This window comes from Ylistrum balloti, unplaced genomic scaffold (assembly GCF_031769215.1).
Source record: "Ylistrum balloti isolate Yb309-2 unplaced genomic scaffold, AGI_CSIRO_Ybal_v1 Utg370020, whole genome shotgun sequence".
Classification (NCBI taxonomy): Eukaryota; Metazoa; Mollusca; class Bivalvia; order Pectinida; family Pectinidae; genus Ylistrum; species Ylistrum balloti.
In genome coordinates, this window is record NW_026782088.1 from 493,361 (window position 1) to 515,512 (window position 22,152).

Below are 22,152 nucleotides of genomic sequence, written 5' to 3' on the forward strand. Positions count from 1 at the left end.
GCCATCTGACATTTCACGGCCTCGCTTTTACATTTTATAATCAGCTTTTATTGACTTTTTACAAACTTTATGCGACATAGAGTTTTTGAAAGCTGATTAATATCGTTTATTAATGTTTATACTTGGCCCTTTACCTGTGTAAATCAATAGAAATCTCGGTCTCTTCTCTAAAATGACTTCCTCTATCGCTAGTATTAACCCTCCTCTTAATCGTCAAAAGGGTTTCTAGACGAAGTAAACTCCTGATAGGTTTACGAACAAGTGTTCTGTATATCTTGTAAGTCCACTCCGTGCCTCCAGCAGAGAGAAACCTGCTCTCTCTGTCCCATTCGACCCTTTAAAGGGACTTGTCTGTCTCCCTTCACTGACCCTTGTCTGTGTATTCATGTGCCTATTGTTTTCTATCAGCCAATCAGAGCGCTGGTCACACTCGGCGTTCGGTCGCATAATGTGTATTTTGGCTAGTGAGACTGTGTGTATAGCTTAGCTATCAGTTGAAAACATGCCGGTGTAACTGGCGGACGGTACAAACCAGGTCCCGTGTTTTGTAGTCGTACAGGTGTGTGTTTTTTTCTCGGAAATATCGTAGTGTTACCATTTCCCCAAAATTTTGGAATAATACCACACATTTTAAACCTGGTACATTAAACACGGATGGAATTGGATAGCTGATGTTTCGTTTTCATACAGTGGTTTTAACGAAAAAAAAAGTTGGAATGCTTTTGAAAGATGAAAATTCAACAACCACAGTACGATATGTATAACAAGCATGTGGATTCACTCACGTGGTCTGTGGCTTTGCACCTGTCTGGAGGTGCACGGTGTGACAGCCTACGGAGGATGTAAGGCCCGCCACAATCACAGCAGATATTAGTCCAAACATAGAATTATTGAAATACAAAATGCCGTACAGTGTCTTGAAAAGTAATATTACGATATATAATAGTACGCAATCTTCGTTATCATGTGCAGTCCGTGATACAATATTTGGGATGTAGCTGACAAAGTGAAGGTCTTTAACTCAAGACAGTGGAGTATTAACAGCCCGGGTGGATTTAAAACCGGCTATTGATTATAATACATAACGTATATATAGTTATTAATGTTGGTGGTAATCCTGATTTTATCTAAAAATTGGTACCTCCATTTACCAGGTATGTGTTCGTAGGGAATAGCAATGTTGAGGGCACTACTATAGTGTCAACGTGTTGCGTGCCGAAGGGAAGTATTTTCTTTACTAACCAAGCATTTTCCGGATCTGGATATATATTTTCCCCAATATTTTACCCAATAAACTGGGGATCTCATGATAGCCCGAACGCCAGACCTCCGCCGGCCAGATGAGACGCTAGTGTATCTAACATGGCCACTAGCAGGAGGACTCGGAAACTTAGCCCATTATGAGGAGGAGATTGTCGCCCATTAATCCTATATGCAGGTAAGACACATATAACTACACAGGAAACCGACTTTTTTCTGTATATCAATCAATAACTTTTTTATGTGAATCTCATTATTCAGGAAAATGAGATAATCATTCCAGCAGGGGTGGTACACAGGAAAATCACGTCAAGGACTGAAGAACTTAGACTTTAGATATCAATGGAGAGTTGTCCATGTAAGACACGAATGCGTTTGTTTTACTAACACTACGTGGCTAGGAATGGTACGAATGTCTTCACTACGGTATGCCCTCGCCGTCGATCTTAAACTGGCTAATTATATTGATGTATGTATATTGTATATACATATTGTGCGACGTATTAATTAGTGGATATGTAAGTGTGCACGTTTTTGTTTTGATTTGCCTGGTCAATCAGATCGATCTACCACTACATACTACGCCCTAGGCTCACCACTTGTCCCCGCAGATTTAATTAAGTAAATCTGATGAAATCATACTTTGTTTATTATTTCGATTAAGATTTAATGTTTAATATTGGATTTCATGTCTATTTTAAGGATTCCTGTCCAAGGTATTCATCTTAAACTGAAATCTTTTTGTTAAGTTTTCAAGATTTAAAACCAGACACTCGGGAGGCTTTATTTAGTGGATTTTAAACATATTCACATGGACTACGAATATCTACACAGGGCCATAACTCATCTCAGTAGTTGTGATGGCTTATCCGGGTATTGTCGTCAAAGAAAATAGAAAAAATGCAGAATACCTTGTAAATTTGAAATATGTAGTTTAATTTTGTATTAATGGTTGTACGGATGCAGTGTATAAGCACCTGATCTATTTAACTACATCGCTCGAGCTCTTCGTCAATGTACTGCTTGACAAGCCGACTGAAACTTTATGTGAAACCCCCAGTCATCAAAAAATTTAATCATAAAACACAGATTTATGAATCTTTGAACTTTTTAATAAAAGTTTAATTTCGTTGTGATGTCGCTCGACTTTAGTGTGATGTACGTTGATAATGTTAGCCGGCTTTAAGAATCTCAACCACGATAATATAAAAAAAATCACTTCTCTTTCCCGGGATGTATACAGGTAAACTTTAAAATTTACACAGCAAAACGCTGTATAAAGTATCGGGTCTAACACTGCAACCGAGGACGTCTTTTACAGCCCTTGTTTAGCTCCCGATAAACACACATGAATTTATAGCAGTGAATACTTATCTGAACCACTTGTGCACGGTAGACGTTTCTTCTGCTAACTTTCACCTCACTTTGCACGAGTGTCTTGCCCTAGAACACAAGTAAGAAGATATAGGGCTTTTGAACTTGCTAAAGTCCCCAGGTGTTTTGTCTAATTTCGTTTAAATTTAACGTCTACACCCCAAACAAAATATATTTCTGTACAAGAAAAAGTGACATGTGTCGTTAAACATACTAGACTTTAGAATGTACATGTGTCCCTGTGTATTATCACGGTACAGATTTATGTAGCGAAGTCCTGATTGCGAAATATGATCATAAATCTTTATATGACTAAAATTGAAGTTAAACAAATATTGTCAATTGTTTCTATTTTTGTACCGGATAAGTGAGGTTGTAAATTTTGTTGAAAAAGAGAACTTTAAGTCGTGTTTTTTGTACGGAACAAAATGCAGATAAAAAAAATCTGCATCGCCACAAATAGCGTTTTATAACTTGAAATTGTTTGAATTGAAAACAAATACGGGAAAGGCTCCAAATCTCATGTCTGATAATTGAAATGAAAAACAAAAAAAAACATTGATGAAATATCATAAACAGCAGGTCCACTGAATGATTATTAATTTTTAATGTGATATGACAGTGTTTGAGGGCACTTAATACTGATAACTAACGACTGTTCATACAATCATTGGGTATATCTGGTGACTCCTTTATCTAATCGGCCCTGTGTGGATCCGGCTACTGAACAGCACCAGCTAACGGATCAACAGACGCAATAACAGGACTTACGTAAACATGTCCCCGAGAGACCTTGGTGTTCAGTATCCGTCATAAATATATATATTATCAGTACACAGCTTCTAAAACGCGGAAGATAACCCTGTCAAAAATTATAGACATCCGTGTTATCTTGTTCAGAAGAATGAGCTGACATCATTCTCGATAGGCCGACCGACATCGGGTTACTCAACGTTACTAGTTTGATAAAAAATATAAAATCAAATATATTTACACCTTTCGAAGGTAAATCAACATATCAAGTAAGTGTTCACACCCGTTTGTTGAGTTAATTTAACTTTTCAAACGTCTGGCCAAAATAAATTTTAATTCTATGGGAACATTGCTCTGAAGTATAGTCAATCACTACCTACCTACCATCGTTACGTAAAGTTTAACGTGGAGAAAGTGTATCCTAACCTCACCCAGTTTTTATATCCAGAACAGGTGACGGCTTTTAAATGATCATATCAATTTTATTTTACTATGACAACTTCACTCCATATCAATATTTTAATACACATAATGCTTCAGAAATATGCAAGCATTATGTAGCTTCCCACATATTATTTCAGAGACAAAAATAGACCTACAGAGTGATATAGAGGCCAGTGTGATACAGAACTCAATGTTTAGTACCAGTTACATGTACTGATCAAATAGATGTGACCGGCGATAAGACATTTTTAACGCGTGTTCCGTATCATTTTTTTATTGATCATCAGTCTCTAAGTGCCATCTTAGTCTTAAACACACATGTACTGCCAGATAACCGTGTGCACGTCTAATGTCTAGTTCTGTGTTTGCCTTGCTTTGACCTTGCTGTGACCTTGCTGTAATTTATACCCATTAGATTCCCTCCATTCTCCCTAACAGGGATTGCATAATTGTGTAAACCCGTCAAGGCGACAAGACACCTCTGTAGCAGTCCTTAAACCATGTCATTCCCACTATCTAGCCTTGACTTTGGCATGTCTTTTAAGTTGTCGCATTTAGATTGAGAATATTTATTTATTTTTATCTGCTATTTGACAATTCTTCAAGTGTTGAAAAAACATGTTTACGTATTTCTAAAATCGTTTAAGGTCAGTGAAAAACACCGACTGATCTTGAAAGCAACGGGTTGATTTCTTGGCAATATTCATAGAGAGTACATTGTAGTATTCGTTGGCGAGTATGTAACTTCCTGTTGTTGGTGATTATTGTCGACATTGGTTGTCGACATTGGTTCTAAGTTAATACGTTATTCAAGTTGTCCACAACCGCGATATTAGCAAATATTGCAGATTGATAATGTGATGAAATGTTTATGTGAGAACGAAATAGTAACACGGATATTTCCTGAAGATTTGCACTGGGATAGTAAACTTAGAGAGGCATGCATGCAAATAGTCGGCCGCACCATATCTCTGCTCTGTTAACCAAATACATGCATACAAATGACGACTGTCGTTTCATTTTTCATTTCATTTTAATTTTCAATTGCAAATCATTGGAGCTTAAAACTAGCTGGTAAACCTCTATTCACGTACAATATATAGTGCAGTTTAAATACAGACATGACTAGGAGAGTGAACATGTCGATAAGACCCCAAACATCACTGATTATTTGACGCTTTTTCCACAAAATCTTGTTGAAGTAGTCCCATAGCGATCCTATCTCTCTAGTTCCTCATGTTGATTATATACCGTACATTGTAACATACATGTATATAATTGCAGTTCCCGTGTAAAAAGCGGAATAATTTAAATAGTTCAGTTCAAATTATTTCTTTTCATCGGCCTATTTTTTGTTTAATTAGTCCAGAACTTTTTGAATGCGGTGGGTCAGTCTGCGTGTGTTATTCGCTTGAAAAGGTGGATTTTTGAGACGTATGACACCTGGAATTAACACAGGTGATTCGGGTGTCTAACAGAGCTTGATTAAAGGTGTGCGGGGTCCATGCATGGTTTTTATTTTGGCTAAATCTATCTGTCAGTCAAAGCCTAAACTAGTATTATTTTGTATTGGTCGTGTTGGCTCTAATTCTACCTCTGTCTTATCGCGACAGCGTGCTTTTCCAACACGTTGGAGTCCTACCTGTAGATAGTACCTGACGAGTATACCGTTGGAGTACCTGTATGTAACTCACCTGTTTAAAGGGCTCCCTCTGTCATTATAGACTTCAACACAGAAATATTAACTCCCCACCGAGGCTTTATAAAAAATACATACGGAAAGCTGCGTGTCGTGTTCGTGATTCTGTCTGTCTCTATCTTGACTGACCAATGAAGCAAAGAGTCTTACACTGATGTTAATAAACTATAAGAACATCAGCTATAGAAATCTTAGCATTGTGTCGCGTGAAAGCTTGCCTGGGGATACCATTTTACACTTACACATGTTCTACTTAAGATATATCTGATAATCAGACATTCCCTGCATTTGTACCTGTATGTCTTTAGAACGTCTTAGTGGTACAAAGAGGTCTCCACACAGGTGTTAGGGTACCAGGTAGTATTAGTAAGGTGTTACAACCTAAACACCTCTCGTCATTCTGCTAACAACACGAGTGTCAAAGACTCAGATGAAGACAGCTCCGTCAACAGTAGGCATCGCTTCCGTCTTCTGTTGTCCGTTTTCCGTTACATAACTTAGTGACACCCCTTTTATAGAATGAACATGGCTATTTACACTTAATCTGTCCTCGTAATGGCCTTACTAATTGACCTCTCGCCGCAGTAATGGACTGGCTCCCAGGCAAGTCCACAAAGGGGCCATCCGTCACACTGGACATTAGTCTGGCGTAGAAGATATTTGTTACATGACACTAGGTCAGAGGACAAGACACGGTGATCTTTTTACAGATCATTCCCCATTTATTTCATAATCATTTGCTATTGAAGTTGGAAGAGAATTGATATTGTGACTGTGTCGTTGAATGAATTTGTTTAAGTGAAAATGAATATTCATTATAGTTTCACAAAATGCATTAGCGAAAATTCTGATTTTGTGCTTCCGGTCATTATTTGTCTGTACAAGGTACTGTTTAGACCGAAATATTAGTATTCATGTACCGACATTCTCTGAAATATGGTGTAGGAAGTTATATGTCTCAAACTCAATAATACAGATGTAAAAAAAAGCCGACTACCGGCCTGTCGTCAATCCATAATCAGCATTAAAAATAAACACATTTATGAGGTCTAAACCTATTCAAAGGAATAACTCGAAGTTAAAGAATTATCTCCCAAAACCAGTATATATCAAAATCATACTCGTTTGAAGAAGTTTGAATGAAACTGCAATCCAAAGCGACCCACCCCAAACAGTTTAAGGTAATATCCGTAGACTATTAATGTAACGTTCTGTTTGTATCCAAACTTTAACAGCACTTTACCTTCTTATGTCTGAACAGAAGAAAAGTTTCGTTATTATCATAAAACCATGTGCTGCATATCGATATCAGTTCAGTTGTAGTTAACTTTTCTCAAAACGAATTGAAGTTGATGAAGTACGTTAAAGACGAAATACAAAAATGTATTGTGTTTTATCTATATTATTTTAACGTATTGGCATGATTGAGATATATGGAGCGCATCATTCAGAACCAGATTAAACCGCGATAAAGGGGGTTTATTAAAATTATCAAATTAAAAACCATACTGATGTTACGTCACGAAAACATCGTTATTTATCTCACAAGGATCCACTAGATTAGAATTTTGTACTTTTGAAAAGTCGAGTGGGGGTATGTGTACTTTGATTCTTCATTCTCACGGCGCCAAGTTACAGGGGGACACGATGTTGTAGGGGATACAATTTACCTGATGTGGTGGTGTTGTTGTAATGTGGTGGTGTGTTTGTAATGTGGTGGTGTTATTGTAATGTGGTGGTGTAATGTGGTGTTGTTGTTGTAATGTGGTGGTGAGTTGTAATGTGGTGGTGTGTTTGTAATGTGGTGGTGTTATGTAATGTGGTGGTGTGTTGTAATGTGGTGGTGTGTTGTAAAGTGGTGGTGTAATGTGGTGGTGTTGTTGTAATGTGGTGGTGTTGTTGTAATGTGGTGGTGTGTTGTAATGTGGTGGTGTGTTGTAATGTGGTGGTGTTGTTGTAATATGGTGGTGTGTTGTATTGTGGTGGTGTGTTGTAATATGGTGTTGTAATGTGGTGGTGTAATGTGGTGTGTTGTGTGGTGGTGTGTTGTAATGTGGTGGTGTGTTGTATTGTGGTGGTGTGTTGTAATATGGTGTTGTAATGTGGTGGTGTAATGTGGTGGTGTGTTGTAATGTGGTGGTGTTGTTGTAATGTGGTGGTGTGTAGTAATGTGGTGGTGTGTTGTAATGTGGTGGTGTAATGTGGTGGTGTGTTTGTAATGTGGTGGTGATGTAATGTGGTGGTGTGTTGTAATGTGGTTGTGTAATGTGGTGGTGTAATGTAATGTGGTGTTATTGTAATGTGACGGTGATGTAATGTGGTGGTGATGTAAGTGGTGGTGCTGTTGTGATATTGTGGTGTAATGTGGTGGTGGTGATGTAATGTGGTGGTGCTGTTGTGATATTGTGGTGTAATGTGACGGTGCTGTTGTGATATTGTGGTGTAATGTGGTGGTGGTGATGTAATGTGGTGGTGCTGTTGTGATATTGTGGTGTAATGTGACGGTGCTGTTGTGATATTGTGGTGTAATGTGGTGGTGGTGATGTAATGTGGTGGTGCTGTTGTGATATTGTGGTGTAATGTGACGGTGCTGTTGTGATATTGTGGTGTAATGTGGTGGTGGTGATGTAATGTGGTGGTGCTGTTGTGATATTGTGGTGTAATGTGACGGTGCTGTTGTAATGTGGTGGTGGTGATGTAATGTGGTGGTGCTGTTGTGATATTGTGGTGTAATGTGACGGTGCTGTTGTAATGTGGTGGTGGTGGTGATGTAATGTGGTGGTGCTGTTGTGATATTGTGGTGTAATGTGACGGTGCTGTTGTAATGTGGTGGTGGTGATGTAATGTGGTGGTGCTGTTGTGATATTGTGGTGTAATGTGACGGTGCTGTTGTAATGTGGTGGTGGTGATGTAATGTGGTGGTGCTGTTGTGATATTGTGGTGTAATGTGGTGGTGGTGATGTAATGTGGTGGTGCTGTTGTGATATTGTGGTGTAATGTGACGGTGCTGTTGTGATATTGTGGTGTAATGTGACGGTGCTGTTGTGATATTGTGGTGTAATGTGACGGTGCTGTTGTGATATTGTGGTGTAATGTGACGGTGCTGTTGTGATATTGTGGTGTAATGTGACGGTGCTGTTGTGATATTGTGGTGTAATGTGACGGTGCTGTTGTGATATTGTGGTGTAATGTGACGGTGCTGTTGTGATATTGTGGTGTAATGTGACGGTGCTGTTGTGATATTGTGGTGTAATGTGACGGTGCTGTTGTGATATTGTGGTGTAATGTGACGGTGCTGTTGTGATATTGTGGTGTAATGTGACGGTGCTGTTGTGATATTGTGGTGTAATGTGACGGTGCTGTTGTGATATTGTGGTGTAATGTGACGGTGCTGTTGTGATATTGTGGTGTAATGTGACGGTGCTGTTGTGATATTGTGGTGTAATGTGACGGTGCTGTTGTGATATTGTGGTGTAATGTGACGGTGCTGTTGTAATGTGACGGTGCTGTTGTGATATTGTGGTGTAATGTGACGGTGCTGTTGTGATATTGTGGTGTAATGTGACGGTGCTGTTGTGATATTGTGGTGTAATGTGACGGTGCTGTTGTGATATTGTGGTGTAATGTGACGGTTTGAAGAGATAAAGTGTTTACAACAGACACGGTGCTGTTGTGATATTGTGGTGTAATGTGACGGTGCTGTTGTGATATTGTGGTGTAATGTGACGGTGCTGTTGTGATATTGTGGTGTAATGTGACGGTGCTGTTGTGATATTGTGGTGTAATGTGACGGTGCTGTTGTGATATTGTGGTGTAATGTGACGGTGCTGTTGTGATATTGTGGTGTAATGTGACGGTGCTGTTGTGATATTGTGGTGTAATGTGGCGGTGCTGTTGTGATATTGTGGTGTAATGTGACGGTGCTGTTGTGATATTGTGGTGTAATGTGACGGTGCTGTTGTGATATTGTGGTGTAATGTGACGGTGCTGTTGTGATATTGTGGTGTAATGTGACGGTGCTGTTGTGATATTGTGGTGTAATGTGACGGTGCTGTTGTGATATTGTGGTGTAATGTGACGGTGCTGTTGTGATATTGTGGTGTAATGTGACGGTGCTGTTGTGATATTGTGGTGTAATGTGACGGTGCTGTTGTGATATTGTGGTGTAATGTGACGGTGCTGTTGTGATATTGTGGTGTAATGTGACGGTGCTGTTGTGATATTGTGGTGTAATGTGACGGTGCTGTTGTGATATTGTGGTGTAATGTGACGGTGCTGTTGTGATATTGTGGTGTAATGTGACGGTGCTGTTGTGATATTGTGGTGTAATGTGGTGGTGCTGTTGTGATATTGTGGTGTAATGTGACGGTGCTGTTGTAATGTGGTGGTGCTGTTGTGATATTGTGGTGTAATGTGACGGTGCTGTTGTGATATTGTGGTGTAATGTGACGGTGCTGTTGTGATATTGTGGTGTAATGTGACGGTGCTGTTGTGATATTGTGGTGTAATGTGACGGTGCTGTTGTGATATTGTGGTGTAATGTGGTGGTGCTGTTGTGATATTGTGGTGTAATGTGACGGTGCTGTTGTAATGTGGTGGTGGTGATGTAATGTGGTGGTGCTGTTGTGATATTGTGGTGTAATGTGACGGTGCTGTTGTGATATTGTGGTGTAATGTGACGGTGCTGTTGTGATATTGTGGTGTAATGTGGTGGTGGTGATGTAATGTGGTGGTGCTGTTGTGATATTGTGGTGTAATGTGGTGGTGGTGATGTAATGTGACGGTGCTGTTGTGATATTGTGGTGTAATGTGACGGTGCTGTTGTACTGCTTACTCAGAAATTGGCTGAAGAGTTTTAGATTTTATATCAGAAGGTGTGTAACTCTATAACGATTGTTAGATATCACAGCGGATGTATAACTAAAACGAAAATCGAGACACAGTAGAATTGTAATAGGAAATATGAGGAAAAAAGTGTTTTATTGAAATATTAAGTCAAGCTATGACTTATTAAATAGCCACCACAATCTGCCAAAGATCTGCCCCGACAGTACATTCTTCACAGTGAATATGTCTTTGTAATGTAAAATACCGAAATTGCTTAGGTATGCAATCCTTTTGGCCTCGTTACCAAAAGCTTAGTTAACAAAATCACCCTATTCTTTTTCATCTTATTGTCAACTTGGTGAACTATTTAATGATAAAACAACACAATTATGACAGATAACATATATTATCATTGAAAGTGGGATGCACTGCTATATCAAATATAAATTGATATGAAACAAGAATATCTATGTTTTTTCTTTAGAAATTAAATCACGATTCAATAAAGCTGACTGTTTTACTCCGTGACAAGCTAGTGCTGTATAAGGCTATGGAGTGAAGCTAAAGGGATTAATGCCATATCACAGAAAAAACCCAGATAAAATGTGCTCCCCTGCCCCAGTCAGGTATGCCGATGCAGTGCTGACAATCACCCCGATCCCAGTGTGTGACATCCTCTGCGGTATTTGTCCTATTCTGCTCTGATCCCAGACTCTGTTAAAGGTGTGTTACATAATATCCACAAAATTAACCGAATATCATTTAAAACTTTCCTAATACTGCTACATCGACAGGAAGTGCGCTTCGCTTGTACCAGATCGGTTCTCATGGATCACTATGTTCAAATGCCTGAAGGTGTGACAGCGTCTGACATTACCTACCTATACCTAGCCCTACCCAGTTTCTATGTCAGACGTACCTGTAATAACAGGGTATTTTAAGTATTGATGTCCTTAATTTTAAGATGAATACTATTTCAATCATAGTGGAAAGAAGATGTATTTATTAATTAATCTCATTCAAGACGTTGATGTGTAACAGTGTGTTTATGAATCGATGGCGCCCTTTTTTTTAAAGTCTTTATAACATACTGTGTGACAATGGCACTATTAGGAACATCCAAATTATTGTTAATTTTTCCTGTCTGCTGGTCCCTCTAGACCCTTGTATTAGAGCGAGCGGCCAGTTAAGGCCCCTATGCATAGCGGCAATGATCTGCTAACTCGTGACTATGCCGTACGTGAGGCTTTTAAAGACGGAGTCTAGGTCCCGTGGGTAGGCGACAGGCTCGCTGTGACCGCGTGCGCGGATAGGGTTCGAGTCTCGATTATTACAAGATACGGGCATTATGACAAAGAACGGTTCCCTTTGTGTAAGGTGTCTAAGCTTGAAGATCGAGTTCCGATCACTGACGTTCCGTAATTTTGTGTGACACTTCAGTCATGTTTGCATACCATTTCGTACCTGTGGCTTGGGAGTCGTGACCCAGTCAAGGACATGCAGACTTATTGACAGTAGGAACCACACCAGGTATGGAATCAAGAGTACCTGTCTTCTAATCCCTAGGAATGTCCGTCCTGATATGTCCTTTATAAACAACCTTGAACCTGCTGATACAGGCAGGACTACGGAACAAACGCTTTCCCGTGAACGAGAATCAGCATATACTTTCTATATGACATGAAAAATGGAAGTGATAACATAGAATCCTATAGTGATGCTGGTTCTCCAGATAGTCTCGTCTCTGTCACGTGAATACCTCTCTAGATAGCCTCGTCTCTATCGTGTGAATAACTCTCTAGATAGCCTCGTCTCTCTCTAGATAGCCTCGTCTCTATCGTGTGAATAACTCTCTAGATAGCCTCGTCTCTATCGTGTGAATACCTCTCTAGATAGCCTCGTCTCTATCGTGTGAATAACTCTCTAGATAGCCTCGTCTCTGTCACGTGAATAACTCTCTAGATAGCCTCGTCTCTATCGTGTGAATAACTCTCTAGATAGCCTCGTCTCTATCGTGTGAATACCTCTCTAGATAGCCTCGTCTCTATCGTGTGAATACCTCTCTAGATAGCCTCGTCTCTGTCACGTGAATACCTCTCTAGATAGCCTCGTCTCTATCGTGTGAATAACTCTCTAGATAGCCTCGTCTCTATCGTGTGAATAACTCTCTAGATAGCCTCGTCTCTATCGTGTGAATAACTCTCTAGATAGCCTCGTCTCTATCGTGTGAATAACTCTCTAGATAGCCTCGTCTCTATCGTGTGAATACCTCTCTAGATAGCCTCGTCTCTATCGTGTGAATAACTCTCTAGATAGCCTCGTCTCTATCGTGTGAATAACTCTCTAGATAGCCTCGTCTCTATCGTGTGAATACCTCTCTAGATAGCCTCGTCTCTATCGTGTGAATACCTCTCTAGATAGCCTCGTCTCTATCGTGTGAATAACTCTCTAGATAGCCTCGTCTCTATCGTGTGAATAACTCTCTAGATAGCCTCGTCTCTATCGTGTGAATAACTCTCTAGATAGCCTCGTCTCTATCGTGTGAATGACTCTCTAGATAGCCTCGTCTCTATCGTGTGAATACCTCTCTAGATAGCCTCGTCTCTATCGTGTGAATACCTCTCTAGATAGCCTCGTCTCTATCGTGTGAATACCTCTCTAGATAGCCTCGTCTCTGTCATGTGAATAACTCTCTAGATAGCCTCGTCTCTGTCATGTAACGTCCTGGTTCAACAACACATGTCAATGGTTTTACCTACACAACTCGTTTTAATTCATTCGAATAGTGGCATGGTTCAGAATATGAACATGTACTTTACGTTCTGTTATCTGTTATGTGAAAATTACTAAATGTATTGAATGATGAGGCTAGTACACCCCCCCCCCATTAGATTTTGTATATTCTGTCAATCACGATTGGTTTCCTCAGGCACCTTCTAAGCTTTAGAATTAAGGCCCTAAGCATCACTAACGAGTCACAGAAAGACGAAACAGCTGTATGGTACAATTTAATTCATTATTTAACTCTATTGTATCTAACTGTTACTTTGTATTGTTATTCACTAGTGTGTCTTTTGTACTATCCCCTGGAAACAAAGCAGTTTGTGGAAACCACGTCAGCACCTGCTTAATGTGATGCCGTATTGGTTTCATATCTTCACTTGTAACGGGTCATCTACAAATTGTGACGTGGTTGTTATCATCGACAAACTGAAATGGTATTTTTGTTGGATCCTGAACTGTGTACCTGGTGCCATAGTGATAATTGTGACATGGTACTCGTCACACACTCATGGGCTAAATTACAGTAACGAGACTCAGAGGGGTTGAAACAAACTTGTTATCATATAATCAAATATATGTAACTTGTGCATACAAATATCATGACACTTTAATGCCAGGTAAATACAGACAAAAATGACAGACGTGTTCATTATTCGAACAAGTACTTGTGCTTTGTTTTTAGACAGAATTTGAGATGACTGTTTGGCCAAGAGCTGTATAGATACACTCTAGAACATGTCGTTGCCCTTCTTTGTCGGCACAGCTGGTGAAATGACTATGTTACAATATAGTGATTATTGATATAAGCATGTTTTTAAAAGACTGTCTGGAATGTGATGGTCGTCACATCAATGTATTAAGTGTAATTCCGGATTAATTTAGGGACATAGTAATAGTATATAGGGCGACAGGAATGCAGATAACAATGCAGTTACGCTCACTTTTGTCTCAATCCGTTGCACGCCTTTTGTAATGTTTGTTGATCTTGGTATCAACTACCTTTAGAACATTCCTGTAGAGTTTGTAGTGTCGATATTGGTATGTCAGCTCGAGTTAGGTCGTATGCAGCGAGTCACCTGCTACATCATAAAGAAGTATCCTTTTAAAAGAACGCCGAGTATCTTAAAGTCATATATTTAATTGTTAATATCATACTGAAACGATCATAATAACAATCATAATCAGTTGTTTTGTAATAGGTCTTAATTATGTGTTGTTCAAGCTCAGTTTTCCTTTTAAAATAAGTTACATACATAGTTTAATTTCAAGTCACGTTTCTATCAATTAAAATTGTAATTATGATTTTAACGAATTCTGTAATTGTGTGTCATATTTGATTTTTATTACTGCTGAAATATGTAGAAATGATTTGCCGCCTTTTACAAAATTTATTTAACATTATTTTCATGGTATTATGTAAATAATCTTGTGATTAACATTTCCTGTCTGTTGTGGAATTAAGATTAATCATGTCACATTGCTAGGGTGAGATTAATTGCCACATAAAGTACATTGATATCTTAGCATGTGTTTTAGGGATATCGGCCACTCGTTCTGGTATCGGAGCACTCGTACCTGTTATCGTATCAAAATTGCACTGTTGTTGATTATTAGTCTCGTGTCTTGTGTTATATAGAATTTCGCCATACCTAAACATCATATTACACGTATGTAGATATTGGGGCAAACATCCATTTGAGCCGTGAAGATTTGAAAAATGTGATGTCAACTATGATCACTATTGTGTCATCAGTATTAGTTAGATAATACATAGCACTGGCATGCTGTACTTTAACAAATGTCACACATAAGGGTGAAGACTTAATTATGGTTGATATGCATTCGTTTTCATAGTGTGTGGCCATGTTTTAATGTCTTTGTAACAATATAGTTCCTATTAAACACGAAAAAAATCAACAGGGGAAAAGACGGACTATGTCACTGTATGTGAGAGATAGCTCGCAGTCGGGAGACAGAAACACAGGGTTTTTTTGGAAGCTGGTTTCTTGGTGTTGGGTATCCAGTATTCTTTTCACTCCGCATTTTATGGTTATATATTTTCCACCTCTCGTTATTTCCATCTGCTACCCGATATGTATGCTGTGATCTGTTAATTACACCTGTCGGAGTACATTTGTATAACGATATACCTGGACAATACCTGAGTATAACCGCGCAAAGAAACACTATAAAATTATCGTGAGACATGCTTACTTCCAGACGGGACTTATTCCACCTTTCCATCTGCTTGTCGATAACAAACCCAACCTTGTCATTCCTCCATTGATAAAAACTGTCGGAATAGGACACTTCCTTTTTCCTAGGAATAATACCTTGTCATTGTGGATGTTTGTAACCCTGTCAAATGTGTGACAAATTTGTTTTTGAAAACGACTTAAAACTAACAGACAATTAACTGTTTGTGTCGTGTTTGGATGTCAGAGGGACACAAGACAGTCCGCCTGACTCAACCTGTGGGAAAATTAAATTTAAATACTCGTCATGCATTTCTATATAACTATTTTAAAGGTTATAAACGAGTCAATGCATTATCTGTCTGAAATTTTATCCTTTTTAGTGGTAAATGGGAAAATGATGCCTGTGACGATTGATATCGAACTATATTGTTATGTTATCATTTATAGATTGAAGAGATATGCCAGGTCTTTTTTAAAATGAAATGTTCATTATTTTCGGTTTAAGATTGATGGATTTTTATAACCGATCTTTTCAAAATGTGCATTATATTCTCCAGGATTTTGGACCACACAATCAATATGTAGGGTCTGATTTGTCTAAATCCACCTCTCTACGAATAGTTTACACTGCAAGAAAAATATGGCATAGTTAGCATATACTACTATCTTTACAAGTTGCTATCGTTTTCTAAACCTGTTATCTATGATCCGTTTCTTTCCTCATAATGTCTTCTAATGTACAAGGATTTTTTTCAGTATTTAGATAGCAGGAAATAGCACAGTTTAATCTAGATATCTTCTCTCTCTGACGAGGCAAAATACTTCAAAAACCTTGTATTAGTTGGGCTTAAACGGTCTTACTTCAACGGGTTTCAATTAAATGATTCTTTCAGTTGTTAGATGGTGCGACAAATGTTTAGGACGGGCAGGTTATAACAATTAATAGACACGAAAAGGTAATACCTCTACACTATCCAAGCATATCGTCAATGTTGTCAACTCATGGGACATGTTGTCAAGGACTTTTTAATTCATTTCACAAGGCCAGTGTTTCATATTTACGAGAAAGCTTTAAATAAATATAAACATTTATTTTACAACAAGAAAGGTTTCTTATGATCATAGACATTCAAGTCGTTCATGACTTTTGTTTTGAAGTTCTCTTGCCACTACTCGCTCTTTCTGATCAACTCTTTCAACATTCCAATATACATTCATTTATTTTTAATCGACTTTTTTTAACACCTTTTATGAATGCTGTCTATCCTTATAACAATTCAGAAAAAAAATCATTTAAATTTTTATATGACTCGCCTTCATTTTGTAATTTGTTGTCAGGAAATAACACCTAGAAAAGAGTAGTGTGATGGAAATGAACTTAATGTCTATTTCTATTTTAACTTATTGCACAATATGCTTAATAACATAACCGGATAATTTATTGAGATTGATTTCGCCCAAGGCCCCGTGGATCCCCCGCCGAGTGTATAACCCCAAATTTGGAGTATTCAATAGCTTCTCTGTAGTACGGCGTAGAGAATATAAGAACATAAAACTGTTCATAACGACCTCTCGTACTTGTGAAAAAAAAATAAAGGAAAAAATTGACGACTCGGTTGAGATTTAATTGACTGAAAGTGAAACTGAAAATGTTGTTAAACAATCGTCTGGTCATAGTGCTATTTTGCATCAGGAAAATCGCACATGTTTCAAACTAAAATAAGGCCAAGACACTTACTAATGTATTGCTCTTTTAAAGTGCCCTGTTGTACCATCTGATATAGATGACATTAACCATATCTGTATCATTTATGCCCTAATATGGTACCAGAATTATAACGTGACTTTCTGTTGAGTGGATTTAATTTTATACGTACTTTTTGGATTTCATGCTATTTTTTTTTAAACATAATTGATATAATCATTTGACATTGCAATGATACTGTACTTTTAAATTTTTTGAATTAGTACGTCTAGAATGAAAGAACGCAGATGTTTCAGTGTTCTCTACCTGACACACTTAGCCAGTGGTTTTAACCTTTTATAAACATTTTGTAATTTCGTTGTCCTATAAATGCCACGTTTAATGTAGGCGTTATGTGTTAAATAATTTGTTTCATACTCTTGGCCCGATCTTAACACCCCGTCCTAGACGATAAACTCTGACGTGTTAATTCCCCTCTGTGTTGTTGATGCGGACAGAAAAGACACTAAAGAGATACTATTCAGGATTATTTCAACGTTTCTTAAAGAAAAAATGAGAGCTTGGTATTGTGGACGTGGGACTCGGGTAACGGGGTACTTGATTCTGGGTGGCGGCGTGGATAGGGAGTTATTTTCCATAGTTAGAGATAATTACGTCCACAAAGAGAGCCACAAGTGTTGCGTGATACAAGCATATGTTATTATCCAATCTCAGAATTTGTTTAATGCCGTTACACTTTACCAAGGTAGACAAGATCAAACGATATCTCCTTGACCTCGGAGAACTTGTTCTTTCGATCTCTAACCTTTCTCCAGTATGAGGTCAACTAATCACTTTCACATTCTTACGTCAGGTAACAGGTCACGCCTCTATGGTCAGAGCAAGGCATACAGGTGCAGCAACGTGCATATACGTAATCTTTTACTCAGTGGTGTATGCCAGCACATTCACTTTGATCAGTCACTGGGCAATGTATCTCCAGACCGAGGCTAAACGTTAATTTATTACTGTAACTCACCAAAAGAATCACGGGAAAGGATAAATTGTATGTAACAGTTACATTTAAAGTGAAATTCCACACAAGATACATGTGACATTTCTTGCTCTCTCTTGTGTTCTTTGATTGAAGGAATGACGTCATTGAATACGTCAGATTGAGACAATTAATTCTAATTCGTTTTCCTCTTGTGAAACCTTTCCTGCATGCTAAGATTCATATAAACTCACTCCTGATTCTGTAATTATGATAATGATCACAAAACATTTAATTTTATCTGGATAATTACATTTTGTTTACCAGAGATTACAAGTCTCCTTTAATAGACTATTTGAAATAGTCTTGGTCCTCCATCAAGCGTTAACTTTAATCGTTTTTAAAAGATATTATCTTTCCGATATTTATAGTAATCACATGCTCCTAGACGTTGTATGTTTATTCTTGTTCATATTTCCTCTGTTAATATTTTGCCACGGTTTGTTTTTATATCAACCAAAAGGCTGTTTTATCATATTTTGCCACAGTTTGTTTTTATATTAACCAAAGGCTGCTAATACGTTACAAGGGATTCCTCGTTACTATTTCATTGATTTTGTGTTTGAATTAAGATTAATATCAGTGTTGTAATGGTGTTCTGTAATACATTATATCATCTCGACTTGACCTACAATGACGTAGATGTAACAACTCTCGAAAGAATAACAACAGCAAAATGTATGCAAATTCACGGTACATGTAGGCCTATATGTGTTTCAAAATCGAATCACAGGTTGAACAAGCCAATATCCTTCACTTGAACCTAGGGCCTTTTATCGAAATAAATACGATTTTTAAGCTAATGATAATGCTTGTGTATCCCTATAATAACACGAGGTATTATTGATCTTATAGCCCGAATTTGGTGGTTATCACTGATTGTGAGGATTAATATATGTTTATACTAGATATTATAACAAACAGCCAGGTACCGGCACCACCTGTGTGTGCACCATATCAGATGGGAGAACATTCCAAACATATTTACAACAAATTTCAACTTTTAAATCAATCAGCTTGAAAGCATTTGATTCAAACACTCACATAAAACGGGTTCTATTGGCGCGGTGACGATGCATCAAAAGCACCGACAGTATGTAAATTGTTTCTCAGTAAATATTATTTATTTGTTGAACGAAACATCAGCCAGTATATAGATTTAATAAATAACATACAATTGTTGTGGTATTGACATTGTAGGAATACTTTATAAGAAGTTGTTGGCGTGAAAACAAGACTGCATGCATGTTTAAGATAAACTAAGTTGATGGAATAATCATATGTTGATGTTAACTAGAATGTTTTAATATTGCTGTATAATACACCACATGTTTATATGTAATATTTATGAAACATTATATACTTACATAATATTAAAACAGATCATAAATTGTATGAAATTATGTAAATGTGATAAATGTTGAGCACGTGTGTACTTATAAAAGGTCATACCAATGCAGTGTAATACACGTGTGAAAATATCATACTAGAACATATTGATGATTTAATACACGTGTATAAATCTTCATACAGACGTGTAATACACGCGTGTAATACGTTAATACCATACTAGGACACATGAATTATTTTGATACACGTGTGTAAATCTTAAACCTGACGTGTAATACACGCGTTCCAATATAATTCCAAATCTATATGATACACGTATGTTAATGTTACTTCTGAACCATAAAAAAGACATATGCAAATTTTGTACTAGAAATTAGAATGCGTACATTTGTAATGCTATTGTTACAAATGTTGAAGTATATTAATTACATCTTGTACAAATCGTCTTAAGTTACCTAAGGACAACAGAATTACTAGGACGAGGTCTCCCAGTAATCGGTTATTCTGCTGAGTAATTGAAGAATAACAAATTAATTTATGGTGTTATTGTGTCTACAACACTGACAAGGCTGTCAAAAATATACAAATATTCTAAAATGTCAAGCCTAAGTACTTATAGCATGTACTGGAGGTCCAGCTACACTTCATGTGAAGGAGGGTATTATACTCTAGTACTAACAGATTAGGAACATGTTTCGCTGGAATGGTTACTTTAGTATATGGCCTTGGAGAGTCATGGGTAGTTGTATTTTCACGGGCGTTTGGGTACATTGTTGCCAGTAGTTTTCGTTTCTGTAGATGGAGTGGACAATTGTGGTTATCCTCGGTAATAAGGAGCTAATCTGTTCTCGTAGAACACCTGCGATCTTCAGAGTATCTGCTCACACAGCTCACAATCTAATCAAACATTTACCCTACATACCACTTTGTTGTGACTCTATACACAGGTAAGATTTCTTAGACGAAATCCCGAACTTTGCTAAAAAGACCAACACCATATATGAACAATTTATAGTTTGTATTGGACCAACGTTGAATATTTATGACCAGGATTCATGCCTTTTTAACAGCTTTAAGACGGAAGCATTTTGTCGTAAACGTATCTGTCAAATACATGCGATATGTCCGATACCCCCATTAAAACACGATAACCATACATAGAGAATAGAAAACGGTCAAACGTGAAGAGCGAAACTTTCAATATACTCTCGAAATTTTCACTACCGTCATTTTACCATAGATAATCACAAAACCTTCAATATACTCTCAAAATTTTCACTACCGTCAATTTACGATAGAAAATCACAAAACCGTCGATATGCCTTCGATATTTCTCTACCGTCAATGTGGTATATTCTCAAAGCCTTCAACGTACACTCGAAATTTTCACTATCACTCATAACTCATGTTCGGTTAAATACTGCGTCTATCTCATCATTTACAATATATATATTTCAAAATCTAAATGAAATCGTCGCCACTTAGATTGTTAAAAATATGACTACAGGTATTAAGGTTTATCAGTTGATTGCCGTGTTATTCAGTAAATGTACACTTGACATATGTACGTATCAAATCATGTTATTTAACCCATTGAAGTAAAAGTGTAATGACATCACACAGTTTTTGAGGTCGAGTGAAGACAAACATATCACTAGAAATTATAAGATACTTATCTTCGAGTACTATGTTGCCATTATGTCATGACTATAGGTGATGCACTATGACTGGTCTAAAAACTGGTACAATATATCTGCTCTTTCTTTTGTGGGATGTTGATGTCTGATATTAACTCGTTGTGTTTTAGGATATTGATGCCTGATATTAACTCGTTGTGTTATAGGATGTTGATGCCTGCTATTAACTCGTTGTGTTATAGGATGTTGATGCCTGATATTGACTCGTTGTGTTATAGGATGTTGATGCCTGCTATTAACTCGTTGTGTTATAGGATGTTGATGCCTGATATTGACTCGATGTGTTGTAGGATGTTGATGCCTGATATTAACTCGTTGTGTTGTAGGATGTTGATGCCTAATGTTGACTCGCTTTTGTTGTAGGGTGTTGATGCCTAATGTTGACTCGTTGTGTTGTAGAATGTTGATGCCTGATGTTTACTCGTTGTGTTGTAGGATGTTGATGCCTGATGTTGACTCCTTGTGTTGTAGGATGTTGATGCCTAATGTTGACTCGTTGTGTTGAAGGATGTTGATGCCTGATATTTTTCTTTCTATGTTGCAGGTTGTTGTTGACACTGCTGCTCATTTTAAGTTGGTGTGTTGTGAACGCTTCAGGAAACTCTGAGGTAGGTTAAAGTTGATAACGCAACTCACATATCTTCAAACTTCAGATGGTGTTCATATAATGCAGTGAAAAGTAATTAGTATTTTAGGAAGATAATTGTGTCATTTGACGGTTATATTATTTGAATTGAAGCGTAGAGCGTCACATATGTAATAGATACATAATTATTGTAGTACAATTGTGTTGTATTGGATTTCTGACGGGGCAGATGTTCTTTCCACAGCCGGGATTGTAGAAGGAAAAAAACTATTCTGCTCTATTATACCGGGGTAATAGAGTTGATATAAGTAATATGTAGATTGATACACTATATACAGTAACATAGGTACAAATTACCGTGATGTTAGCCTTCAATTAAGACTCCGATCGTATTTATGCCTCACCTGAACCGCTGTACAATGGTACCCGTCCGCGAACACCC

General features: G+C 37.7%; 1 protein-coding gene across 1 annotated transcript in view; it reads left to right on the top strand.

Moving 5' to 3' along the window:
* The first annotated feature begins 729 nt into the window (after positions 1-729).
* The window catches only part of LOC132548623 (fibroblast growth factor 18-like), a 38,174-nt gene continuing 16,751 nt past the window's right edge, over positions 730-22,152 (top strand). The window contains exons 1-2 of the mRNA XM_060212496.1: positions 730-842; positions 21,669-21,732. Coding sequence (XP_060068479.1) covers positions 730-842; positions 21,669-21,732 — 177 coding nt within the window. The remainder of the gene's footprint in view (positions 843-21,668; positions 21,733-22,152) is intronic.